At 41.4% G+C, this 14,025-nt stretch overlaps 1 protein-coding gene across 14 annotated transcripts in view; it reads left to right on the top strand.

The window, feature by feature from the left end:
* STX3 (syntaxin 3) overlaps positions 1 to 14,025 on the top strand; it is a 51,729-nt gene that overhangs the window by 16,569 nt on the left and 21,135 nt on the right. For all 14 annotated transcript variants that reach the window (XR_012518175.1, XR_012518174.1, XM_074401525.1 and 11 more), the window contains exon 2: positions 1,211 to 1,294. Coding sequence is in view for 12 of the 14 variants with exons in the window: in XM_074401524.1 (XP_074257625.1) it covers positions 1,211 to 1,294 (84 nt within the window). In the remaining 2 variants the exon portion in view is untranslated. The remainder of the gene's footprint in view (positions 1 to 1,210; positions 1,295 to 14,025) is intronic.

Raw genomic sequence — 14,025 nt, forward strand, 5'->3', positions numbered from 1 at the left:
CTCCAGGTCACAGTTGTTCCCAGCTTCTGGAAACTTCCTTTAATCTATTCCATGATGGTAGCCTCTTCCCATTTCCTTACACATGTGTTTGAAGACTCAATTGATGTCTTGTATGGTATACATGTGTGTGTTTGTGGGCATATATGTATGTTTGGGTTGTGTGGGGAGGGTGTGTGGGTGTATGTGTGGAGGGGGTATGTTGGAGTGTCGGTGTCTGTGTGTAGTGGGGTGTGGGTTGTTTGTGGGGACATATGAGTGCGTGTGTGTGTGTGTGTGTGTGTGTGTGTGTGTGTCAGCCTGTAGATGTGTGTGGGAGGGTTATGAGTGTGTGTGAAAAACATTGAAGAGGAATGTAGAAGCAGCTCAGTAAACAGTGAACGGCCCTTATGCCAGGTGGGAATGGGATCACTTCCTTTAGATGGCCATTTTGTGATTTCTGCAGAGGAAGTTGAATGACATTGAGAAAGCTTGGGTCCTTAGTGGTGGCTGGGGCCTGGGGGAGCTTCCTTTTTCTTATAAACAGGAGCTTCTGACAGGGAGTGACATAGAACTGTTTGCTTTGTAATAGCTGGTTTCTGAAAACAGGAAAATCTTTACTCTTGCTGTGAGGATTGAAAGCTTGTGCTTTGGAGGAATCGTGTCTGGAACCTGTTTGAACAGTGTGAAGAAGGGTTTAGCATCCCTGGGGTTCAGATTCAAAGAATGAGTTCAATTCTACCTATTGCCATATTTTAGCTGTGTGGTTTTTGTCAAGTTACCTAACCTCCCTAAGTTGTAGGTTCCTCAACTGTAGTGAGTTACAGTAACTACCACCAACACCAGCAACAAAACCTAGCATGTGTTGAACTTACAGTGTACCAGGCACCATGCAAGAGTGTCCTATGTTCATTATCTCTTTTATTCCTGACACAACCCTATGAAGCAGGTAGTGTTGTTATCAGCATTTAGTTGATAAAAGCTAGTTCCTCCCTTTTTCACCTCTCACCTACCGAAAAAAAAAAAAAGAAAGAAAAAATAATTGGTAGAGCTAGGATTTAATTTCAGATGTTGAGACACCAGAGTTGTTTGATATATCATAGACCTGTTATGAGTTATAAAGGAAATTATGTGTAAAATGCTTAATATAGCTCCTGGTACTTCATGAGCTTTCAATAATGTTAGCCATTTATTGTGTTTTTAGTCTCACTCTGTTCATTTTTGTCTTTTGCAGAAGCAGCTGACACAGGATGATGATACTGATGAGGTTGAGATTGCTATCGACAACACAGCTTTTATGGATGAGTTCTTTTCTGAGGTAGGCAGGCTTCCTGTATTTTTTTCTAAATGTACATAAGGAAACACTTCTTCTTTAGTAAGAATAAAAAAACCTTAGATTTTTCAGGGTAGCAGAGGAAGGTCAGAGTCTTTTGCTAGGGTGGATGGCTGGACGAAGAAATTAAAATAGCATTCTCTTTTCAATATTTACTTGAAAGGGTCTGGATTTTTAAAAATCTTATTAAGAAAGTCAGTAGAGGGTCAATTATATGTAATTGAAGAGATGCTTTTAAAGTCTTATGCCATATGACAACATTTTAATGATATCCTTTCTTGCTTAAAGTACATAATAAATACAGAATCAGCTGTAGGATCACAACCATGAGTATAAAACATTGCATCTTTAGGTTTGTGATTCAGATACATGAAATATGTCACATAACAAATACAATATCAACCATAGGGTCATAACCATGAGTATAAAACATTGCATCTTTAGGCTTGTGATTCAGATACATGAAATATGTCACATAACAAATCAGAATCAACCATAGGATCACAACTGTGAGTATAAAACATCATATCTTTAGGCTTGTGATTCAGATACATCAAATGTGTCACATAACAAATACAGAATCAACCGTAGGGTCATAACTGTGAGTATAAAAAACATTGCATCTTTAGGCTTGTGATTCAGATACATCAAATGTGTCACATAAGAAATACAGAAACAACTATAGGGTTACAACTCTGAGTATAAAACATTGTATCTTTAGGCTTGTGATTCAGATACATCAATTGTGTCATTTAACAAATATAGATCAACCATAGGAGCACAACCATGAGTATAAAACATTGTATCTTGTTGGGTGAGGGGAATAGGGGAGGGACAATGGGGGGTGGGGAGTTGGGGAGAGGTAGCATGGGGAGAAATGTCAGATATAGGTGATGGAGAGGAAGGCAGTACATCACACTGCCATGTGTGTACCTATGCAACAATCTTGCATGTTCTTCACATGTACCCCAAAACCTTAAATGCAAAAAAAAAAAAGGCAGAAAAAACCCCCAAAACATTGTATCTTTAGGCTTGTGATTCAGACACATCAAATGTGTAGCTTTGAAAATTTTGGGGCCGGGCACAGTGGATCACACCTGTAATCCCAGCACTTTGGGAGGTTGAGGCAGGTGGATCACTTAAGGTCAGGAGTTTGAGACCAACCAGCCCAACATAGCGAAACCCCATCTCTACTAAAAATACAAAAATTAGCCAGGCGTGCCAGTAATCCCAGCTACTCTGGAGCCTGAGGCAAGAGAATCACTTGAACCCAGCAGGAGGCAGAGGTTGCAGTGAGCCGAGATCATGCAACTGCACTCCAGCCTGGGCAACAGAGTGAGACTTGGTCTCAAAAAAAAAAAAAAAAAAAAAAAAAAAAGTATATATACTATATCTATCTATCTATCTATATATATATTTCCTTTGACTTAACTCTAGTGGTAATTGAGAAACCAAAACTTCCAGTTTATTTTTGTAAAAGTTCAACAGAGGCAAAAAGGGTTCATGTCTACAGATCCATGTACTCTGATCTTAAAGGTCCTCGTTGAGATGGTGCTATGATAGGTAGATGATTCACCTCTACAAGGTGAAAAGCTTGTAGAGGCGGTAATATACCATGGATGAAAATACTGGTGTTGGAGCTGGGTAAACTTGGGCCCGAATCTCAGCCCTGCTTCTGAGAAGCTATTGATTTCATGAACATTCCTGAACAATCTGTGCCTGAGTATCCTTACCTGTAAATTAGGATTGATAATCTAATTTCCTATAGGCAGGATCACCTCAGCCCAGGAGTTTGAGGCTGCAGTGAGGTATGATCATGCCACTGCACTCCAGCCTGGGCAACAGAGTGAGACCCTGTCCCCTAAAAAAAAAAAAAAAAAAAAAATCACTGGTGATCCAGTTTTTGGGTGAGAGAAGAAAAAAAACCCTAAACAACAAAAATCTCCATGGAGTTTTGTAAGGATTAAGAAGGATAATGTTTGAAACACAGCATAGCATCTGGCATATATGTGCTTAATGAATGATACTTCACCATTGTGGAAGTCTCTGCCACCATATTAGAGTTTCTTAGGTTTTTAATTTCCCTGGAAAGAAAACAACAGGTATTGTGCTCTTTTTGCAGAAAGAATATGATGCTTCCCATCCTCTAGACTGTGGAAGTGGAAAAGTAACCCTCCAGTTCTTTTCTGAATGGAATGGAGTAGGGCTTGATGATTCGTGCTCATTTATCTGTTAAAGTAATAAACAGAAATTAAGAGCAAACTTGAGTGTGTGCTGGCCTCATTAGGAAGTTGGCTGTAAACTCTCCACAGATCCCCACCCTCCTCATGGGTGGGTCCATCAGAGTCATAGTGAGATCAAACAACACTTAGGCTTTGTGAGTCCAGTGTTATGCCAGTTGTGGGTTGTGGATTGTGGAAGGACAATATCCTTCCACTCCCTGGTGGGGACTTAAGGAGATGTTTGAAGTCTTTCTAGCCTGTCTCAGTCTGCCTTGGAGAACCAGATACATTAAAGAACTTCCCTGAGATAAGGAATCTTCTCCAATAACAGTGTTCTCCTTTTTCTTCTGAGCCAGTCAGAGCATTCTCTAAGAGAACCCTCTTTGTTAGGTGGGAAGATGGTGGGTTTTGGCCCCTAAACCATGGTTTGAGCCTACTTTTCAAGCATTTCATAGCGGTGTGACCTTGGTCAGGTTGCTTAACCTCTCTGAGCTTTAATATCCTGCTCTGGAAGTTGGGAGTGTTGGTACTTACCTTTCAAGGATGCCATGAGGATCATATGAAATTACATGTCTGGGAAGCATCATCAGACAGAAAAGCACTGGACGGGTGATAGCTACTTCTGTAGAGGCCTTTGAAGATTTAACAAGACCTCCAGAGCATTGCTTATTGCTTTCTCTTTGTTATATGCATGTCTGTCATTTAGGGAAAAACCCCATGAAACCTATATCATATTTAGGGTGGAAAAGAGGGACAGCGTGGGGAGGTGGAAAGAGCATGGTCTTTTTTTTTTTTGAGACGGAGTTTTGCTCTTGTTACCCAGGCTGGAGTGCAATGGTGCGATCTCGGCTCACCGCAACCTCCGCCTCCTGGGTTCAGGCAATTCTCCTGCCTCAGCCTCCTGAGTAGCTGGGATTACAGGCATGTGCCACCATACCCAGCTAATTTTTTGTATTTTTAGTAGAGACGGAGTTTCACCATGTTGACCAGGACGGTCTTGATCTCTTGACCTCGTGATCCACCCACTTCAGCCTCCCAAAGTGCTGGGATTACAGGTGTGAGCCACCACGCCCGGCCAAGAGCATGATCTTTGAATTAAATTTCATATCTGCCACTAACTGTGTGATCTTGGTCACATTCCTGTTCCAAGTATCAGTGGGCTTATCTGATTATCTAATTCGCAGTTGTCTATATTTTCCTTGGTCTGTTTGCTCACTTGGCAGAGAGTAAAGTTTCAGAGGAAACAGACCTGCCTTTGGAGGCAGAAACATTAGGGGTTTATTGTTCTGTATTCATTTATTCATCAAAATATTTGAGTGCTTTGTTATGCTTACTGTATTCAAGACAGCACGTTGGGTGCTGGGGATACAATGTTCTGTGTGACAGGATTCTTGCCCTCTGGTGTCTCCTTATCTGGTAAGGGAGATAGAAATTCTTAAAACATTGTTATATGATAGTAAAAGTGTCAGTAAGGGATCATGGGAGCACAGAAGAGGAAGCGTTACATTCTGCCTGAAGAGAGGAATGCGAGGGAAGGTTTCCCTGGTTCTTAAATAGACTTGTCATCAGAATCACCTGGGGAGCTTTTTTGCACCTACGCATACCTGATTCTTAGGGACTGGAGTGGCTCAGACTTTTGGATTTGTAGGAAGTTCTTGCAGATAATTCTGTCATCTACTGCAGCTGTGCACCACTGCACAGTGATGGGGAACCTTTGAGGGTTTAAACAAGAAAGTGATGGGCTCAGAGTGTGTTTTAGAAAATTCATTCTGATGGCAGTTAGTGGAGGGTGTGAAAGACCCGAAGTGGAAAGACCAGCAAGTCGGCTGATGGAGCGCAGGGGGAAAAGGATGAGAGCTTTGACCTGAATCTGTGATCCAGAGCAGCAGTGTAGCCTATCATTTAGGGATGCTTTGGACTAACTGTGGCTTAAGCAATAAAGATATGTAATTATTTTGCATATGAAGAAGTTTGGGGTTAGGTTTGGTGCTGTTTAAAGGTCAAGTTGGGGTTCTAGGTCAGCACTGCTGTGATCCTCTTGACTTTTCTCTTAGGATTGCGAGAGTGAGTCTGTTCTGATGATCTATTGTTATATCACAACATATCCCTGACATTTAGTGGTATAAAACAACTACTTTGTTATGCTGACAGATTCTGTGGATTAGGAATTCCAACAGAGCAAAGTGGGTCCGGATTATCTCTGCTCCACAATTTCTGGAGCCTTTATTGGGAAGACTTGAACAACTGCAGGCTAGGATCTCGTAGAGGCTTTTTAAATTCTACAATCTTGTGCCTTCACTGGGTGGTTCAAGGAAAAAGCTTAGCAGAGACTGTCCATTGGAGTACCTAAACTTGGCTTCTTTCTGTGGCTTGGGCTTCTCCTAGCTGGCCCACTTAGGGCTATTGAGCTTGCTACGCCGAAGCTCAGGGAGGCAAGGCAAGTGTTCCAGCTACAGAAGTTATGTAGCACATCACTTCTGCTTGGCTCTATTATTGAAGCAGTCACAAGCCTGCCAGATTCAAGAGAGCAGTACATAGGCCCATCTGCCTGTGTTTTGAAACGACCAGAGATACAGCTCCGTTTGGCATCGCCCTCTGACAACATTGCCGGCATTAGGAAAAGGTGCGGCTAGAAAAGTCCAAAGATCCTTTCATCAGGGAGGAAAACTGCCCAGGTCCTCCAACCTGACTTCCCTTGTGGCCTCCTGGATAGCACTGGGTCACATGGTGTGGGCACCCTTAGCTGGAAGGGACCCCAGGATAGTGAGTACTCAGCAAAGGGACAGGATTGCCATTGAACACATCATGATTCATCCTCTGGGGCTAGCGATACCACTACCCAAACAAAGTTAGACTTCTGTTAAAAAGAAAGAAGGGGAACATGTTACAGAATGGCTATTTGTTGGGTCAGAGTGCTTTGTCACGGATGGCAATGTCAGATGCAAAAAGCCTCCTGTCATCAAATATGTTTGAGAAATGCTTTCTAATCCTTTCTTCTCTTGGAAACTTAAAATGCGTATTAACTTACTGAAAGCCCTAAGGAGTCCTGTAAGAAACCAGCTTAACTTGGCTTAACATTTAATTTTTCACAGTACGTTTTCTAACATGGAACTTCTGTTAACAAGGATGAAACTTTTCTTTCTTCTTCTTCTTTTTTTTTTTTTTTTTTTTTTTGAGATGGAGTTTTGCTCTTGTTGCCGAGACTGGAGTGCAATGGTGCGATCTCGGCTCACTGCAACCTTTACCTCCTGGGTTCAAGTGATTCTCCTGCCTCAGCCTTCCAGATAGTTGGGATTACAGGTGCCCACCACAATGCCCAGCTAATTTTTGTATTTTCAGTAGAGGTGGGGTTTCACTATATTGGTCAGGCTGTTCTTGATCCATCCACCTTGGTCTCCCAAAGTGCTGGGATTATAAGCGTGAGCCACCATGCCTGGCTGAAAGTTTTCTTTTTTGAATGCTGTCTTAGTTTGGGCTGCTATGAGAAAGTACCATAGACTGAATGGCTTATAAACAGTAAGAATGTATTTCCTACAGTTCTGGAGGCTGAAAGTCTGAGACCAGAGTTCCACCATGATCAGGTTCTGGTGAGGACTCTCTTCTGGGTTGTGAACTGCCATCTAGCTGTATTCTCACGTGGTGGAAAGAGCAAGCTAGCTCTTTGGCCTCTTCTTATAAGTGCACCAAACACAGGAGCCCTTATGGCCTGAATGCCTTCCAAAGGTCCCACCTCCAAGTACCATCACACTGGGGATTAGGCATCAACATATTAATTTCAGGAGAACACAAACATTCAGTCCATAAGAAGTATGCTTTAAAAAAGAGACCATTTGCAATGATATAAGAAGCATGCTTGTCTCCTGAAGTTACTTTTATTCATTTGTTTATTCAACAAATGTCTACTGAGTGACCCCACATGCTTGACACTGAGGAATATCAGTCAAGTAGTCTAAGTTGAGCAACATGTGGTCCTAGCACTTGAGGGGTCTGAGTCAGTTCTGGGAGAAGTAAGGGTGGGTTAATTGTGGGCATAGTGCAGCAGAGCCTGGCTGGGGGTGGGTGGAGCAATACCTGGCTAGAGGAGCTGTGAGGTGACCGGTCTTGAAGCATAGGGATTTGCTAGGTAGGCTTGATTTTGTTAGAACTATGAACCTCAAAGTGAATGCAACTTGGAAATCCAGACATTAAACCTAGCAGGTTACATAGTTTTTAATTCTTTAAGTAGAGTATTGGATGACAATGACCTACCATGCACACTGGTAGATTCTGCATTTCTGGGCTCTTCCAATGGGGCAGGTCCTTGTCAGTCATTTGCCTATTTTGCACTCAGGTCCATTCTCTGCTGTCCTTCCTGTGCTCTGCTCTGTATTGCAGGAAACTACATTTCCTAGGTTCCCCTGACAGTTGCTATGTTATACTTGCAAGGAGAGTGTTATGGACTGAAGATTTGTGTCCTCTTGAAATTCATAGGCTGTACTCTAATCTCCAATGTGATGGTATTTGGAGGTAGGGCCTTTGGGAGGTAATTAGGTCATGAGGGTGTATTAGTACCCTGATAAAGAGAGACATGAGAAAGATGATCCCTCTCTCAGCCATGTGAAGATACAGGAAGAAGGCTGTCTACAAGCCAGGAAGAGGGTCCTCCCCAGACTCAGATCTGCCAGCGTCATGATCTTGGAGTTCTAGCCTCCGGTACTGTGAGAAATATACCGTGTGTTTAAGCCACCTAGGCTATGGTATTTTTCTTACGGGATCCTGAACAGATTAAGACAGTGACGTACTAGCAGAAGACTCAAGGAGGAGGGAAGCCAGGCCATGGTTTTCCTCCTTGTGTCTCCTCCTCAGACACGTCTTCTTCATGGCCTCAGTTCTTTCTCAATAGACCCTGCCTCCATGATCCCAGTTCTGCTGGTCAACTCCACTGTGGTCTGGTCCCCATCAGACAGCTCTGGCTTTAGTCTCTGATGACCCTACCTTCCTTCTCTTTCTCTCTGACCTGCTATTGCTAATGTACAGAATGCCCCACCAAAATTCCATTTGGCTTCTTGACCCTTCCATCCCTGTGTAAACAATCCCTGTATTATACTACTTTGATTAAAATAACTAGATAGGTTTTCACTTTCCTGACTAAATTTTGAGTGATGCAAAGCCCCAGAACACTTAATTTACTTGAGATTATTATCTCTGAATACTTGTTTTCATTGGTCAGTAAAATTCTGAGATCATTCTTTTCATTCATAAAAGGAGAATTGAAACATTAGTCCTGGTCTTGATAAAATGCCTTTGGGAATTCAACTCTCATTGCTTGGTTGACGAAGGTGGCCTTTTCCCTCCCTTTTCATCAATGTTTCTTTCTAAAGCAAAGAAGCAAACAAATTAAAGAGGACTTGACTGAGCAGCTCACATATGAAGACTGTTTGGGATTCTGTCATTTTGGGGGGAAAGTAAAGGGGTATGAATTGTGAAAAGGAGCGATCATTTATTTGACAGTTACAGTCACATTACTCTTATCACCTCAGAATAAGTTTTCAATACATAAATATGCAGGAATTAATGCTCAACTAGAGGTACAAGGTATGTGGGAGTTTAGGAGAGGCAGAGATTAATTCTTAGAATAACCAAAGCTTTTTTGCTTAGCCTTCATCTTACCCCATATAACCTGCCAGTTTACAAAGTAAACTGCACCACTAATACATTTTTTATATATATATACACACATATATACACATATATACTTTTATATATGTTATATGTTATATATGGTATATATATAATATATATAGTATATATATAATGGTATAAATATATATGTATATATATTATATATAATAATATATATATAATATGGTATAAATATATATATGGTATAAATATATATATGGTATATATATTATATATATAATATGGTATAAATATATATGGTATAAATATATATGGTATATATATATTATATTATATATATTATATAAATTATATAAATTATATATAATATAAAATATATATAATATATAATATATATTATATATTATATAAAATGTAATATATGTATAATAAATGTGACATGTACATATATGTTTATATATGTACACATATATGTACATAAACATATGTTTATATATACATATATTACATTTATTATACATATTATAATATATGTTACATACATATAACATATAACATACTTTCTCTGCTTTTCCTTGTCTAATTAGATTCCATTGGCTAATTAGGTCCAGAGGGAAGAGGCCATCCATATCTTGAAAATAACTCCTTCCTTTTAGTTAGTTTATGGTTATTAGTATAATATGGTAATTATATTTGGCAATACGTAGCATGAAGACTGTTGACTTGGGTGTTGACCTTAGATTTCCTTGGGTGGTTACTGATGACGTCAGACTGTTTTGTTAAGACTGTTTTGTTACAGGATTGCTGTAAGGATTAAATGAGACATGTCTGTAAAGGCATTCCACAGTGCCTGGCATGTGATAAATGTGCAGAAATTGCTGGCATTTTTGTGTTCATCATTGTCATCACCTAACATTTACTGAGTATGTACTTTGTGTTACACTTTTGACATGTATTGTCTAATTCAATCTTCACAAAAACTCTAAAGTGGATATTATGATAATTCTTATTTCACAGATGAGAGAACTGGTGCTTAGGCACACTAAGTGGTATGTTCAAAGTCATAAAACTGCAGAGAGAAATAGAGCAAAAACTTGAACCTGGTCTGTTTGATCTTATTTCCTTAAATCCTATATTATCTGGATTCCCATATTACTAACAAAGCATTGAAAAGTACATTGTAAGCGGGGCATGGTGGCTCAGACCTGTAGTCCTAGCACTTTGTGAGGCTGAGGTGGGTGGGTAACTTGAGGTCAGGAATTCAAGGCTAGCCTGGCCAACATGGTGAAACCTTGTCTCTACTAAGCACACACACACACACACACACACACACACACACACACACACAAATAGCTGGGTGTGGTGGTGTGTACCTGTAATCCCAATTATTCAGGAGGTTGAGGCAGGGGAATTGCTTGAACCCAGGAGGTGGATGCAGTGAGCTGAGATCATGCCACTGCACTCTAACCTGGGCGACAGAGCAAGACTTTGTCTCAAAAAAAAAAAAAAAAAGAAAAGGAAAACACATTTGAATAAATAATGTACAACGAGAAGGTATTGGGAATATGTTAGCTACAAATTTTCCATGGTGATTTAGAAAAAACATTTTTAGATTGGTTTCCTTGGTCAACAGTACTTTCTGAGGGCTCATTGTGTAAAAAGCTTTCTATAGCGAGCTGCGGTGAGAAGACAGAGAAATAAGGAACATAATCTCTGTGAAAGGCAACTGATCCATTCTCCCAGACCAGCGGATTGAACATGCACATTAACCTGATGTAGGCTGAATATGCATGAACTTGGGAGAGAAGATATAGGAGCTTTCCTTAGGCATTTACCTGGTTCAGGAGACGGGGTTCAGTATTACTGAGTTCAAGCCTTGGTTTTGCCTCTTTTTGCAGTATAACCCTGAGTAAGTTTCTTTACTTCTTTGAGCCTTGGTATTCTTATATGTATAAACAGGAGGTGATGATAGCCTCATAGAAGTATTGTGAAGGGCATAGCATTGTTTCTGATACAAAGATATGTTCAGTCAATTTTAGTTCTTAAATATATGAATACTCAGAGTAATATTAGATGTCAGTATACTTAACCCAAACAAACACGTGCAATAGCCCTTACACTTTTAGACTGGGCACTTGTTAGTTTCCTATACCCTTTTCCTCCACTCTCCGCATGATTTTTTGGTTATCTGGCAAATGCACAAAAGGAAATCACATGTAGCTGCGATTTTACACCGTAAAATACTCAGAAAGTCACCTTAGAGGAAACCAGTACTTCTAAGAAAAAGCAAAGCCATGAAGTTCAAAAAAAGAAAGCTCTATGGTTGGCCAGTTGCCCATCTTGAAGTCCCAAAAAGATCCTGTGATCATTTGGTAAACTGACTAAATTGCTGTGAAATCAAATTCCCGGAAATGCCTCCAAATAGAAAGGTTGATGGGCACAGAGGAAAGGGACCAGCCACAATGGGTGGGGGTGGGGTGGGATGGAATGGAATGGAATGGAGTGCTCACTGGGCCTGGGAAGTCCCATAGACAGGCTGAGGATAGAGCACCCAGGACCAGTTATTCTGTGCATAGGGCAGGATGATATCAGCCATCAAGTCTCCAAATGCCTGTAGTGACACTGAGCCCGAGGCCTGGCAGTCTCATCCTAGAAACTTCCTATCTCTTCCTGTGTTTCTACCATTGACTAAACTTTGGGTCAGGATATTCTTCAGTTTATAAAATAATTTTCCAGATGAGAGAATTTCTATGACAACCAATCCATTGAACATGCAAAATCTAAGTCCTTCATTGCTTGTTAAAATTTGATAAACTCATTTAAAAATGGTTACTGTGTTTTCTTCTAGAAAGCCTTCCCCCTCGCCCCAATCCTGTAAAACAGTGTAATTGCCTTGGCAAGACAGTCTTGTGGTGGAAATGGAAACATGGTGTGATGCAATGACATGACTTGTAAGAGGGGCCAGTAGCTTCTGAGGTGGTCACACCCCTGGAGTCTGTGAGTGTATTAGTCCATTTTCATGCTGCTGATAAACACATACCGGAGACTGGGCAATTTACAACAGAAAGAAGTTTAATGGACTTACATTTCCACGTGGCTGGGAAAGCCTCACAGTCATGGCAGGGGTCAAGGAGGAACAAGCAAGTCATGTCTTTCATGGATGGCAGCAGGCAAAAAGAGCTTGTGCAGGGAAACTTCTGTTTTAAAACGATCAGATCTTGTGAGACTTACTCACTATCAGAACAGCATGGGAAAGACCTGCCCCCATGATTCAGTCACCTCCCACTGGGTCCCTCCCAGAACACAGGGGAATTATGGGAGCTACAAGATGAGATTTGGATGGGGACACAGAGCAAAACCATATCACTGAGTATTCACAGGTTGTAACAGAGGCCCTTTTTATAGTTGAGTAGGGCTGGGATGCTGCAAAAGTAAAACAGTACAGATAATTTTAAAAATTAACTCTAATGGAAAAAAAGCATCCCAGTTGGAGTGTGGAGGGCAGTGCATGCTGTCCCTACCACCAGCGATGTGACCTGTGATTTCTTTAAACTTGTTTCCTTGTTTGAATAATGGTACTGATACAGTCTTATAGGTTCTTTTGCAAACTGTTAAAATACTTCACAAATATTTGGGTAGTAACCTGTGTGTACATTTACACTCCCATGACATTATTACATTGTAATTTTATTCTACATCTTTAAGCAAGTGACTCTACTCTCAAACTCAGTACATCTAAGCCAATATATTTATAGAGGGGAGAATCCTGTGCTCAAGTGGCACAAATACTGATTTGAGAGTTAGAGAGCTCAAGTATTATTTCTCCCATTTGCTTCCCTCCCTCTCTCCCTCCCTCCCTCCCTCTTCCTCTCCCTCTCCCTCTCTTCCTCCCTCTCCCTCTCTCTCTCTTTCCCTCCCTCCCTCCCTTCCCTCCCCTCCCCTCCCCTCCCCTCCCCTCTCCTCTCCTCCCCTCCCCTCTCCTCTCCTCCCCTCCCCTCCCCTCTCCTCCCCTCCCCTCTTCTCCTCTCCCCTCCCCTCTCCTTTCTTGTTTTCTTTCTTTTCAACAGAGTCTCACTCTGTTGCCCTGGCTGAAATGCAGTGACATGATCATGGCTCACCATAGCCTCAACCTCCCAGGCTCAAGGGATCCTCCGTTTTAGCCTCCCAAGTAGCTGGGACTACAGGTGCATGCCACCATATCTGGCTGATTTTTGTATTTTTTGTAGCGACAGGGATTTGCCATGTTACCCAGGCTGGTCTTGAACTCCTGGGCTCAAGTGATCTGCCCGCCTTGGCCTCCCAAAGTGCTGGGATTACAGGTGTGAGCCATTGTGCCTGGTCTCTCCTATTTTCTATTCCATATGAAGAGCTATAATCAGGTTTTAAAAAAGGTAAAGTATCCATAGGAAGAGAGGGATGCTGGAAGTTGCATATGCACTGAGCTGTGTTTTTGTTGCATCTCAGATGTTAGGATCCTACCGTATAACATTTTACAAGATTTCTGTTTGTTAATTGTTGCAATGTTGTTGTGTCCTTCACTTTGAGAGTGAAGCGGATAGACACTGCAGGTGCTGAGGTCTCTCCTTCCTGCCCGGCTTCCACTGCAGCAGGGCTATGGTACTAGCGGCATGGGCACCTGTGAACGGGGAGCCGAGGCTACAGTCAGAGTTCACACAGGAATGTCTGGTAGAGGTGTTCTATCTGGGAATAAAGTGCTAATGGAAATATTTTATGATACCCACAACCTTGTACAATCAGGAGCCTTAGAAATATGCAGAAATGGGCCGCAGCTCGAGCTTCTGGGTCCTGATCATCTGATGAAATCAGTTAGTACAAGAACATATGTCCTAGAGAAACTCGGGCTCTCTCGAG

This window comes from Saimiri boliviensis, chromosome 6 (assembly GCF_048565385.1).
Source record: "Saimiri boliviensis isolate mSaiBol1 chromosome 6, mSaiBol1.pri, whole genome shotgun sequence".
Classification (NCBI taxonomy): domain Eukaryota; kingdom Metazoa; phylum Chordata; class Mammalia; order Primates; family Cebidae; genus Saimiri; species Saimiri boliviensis.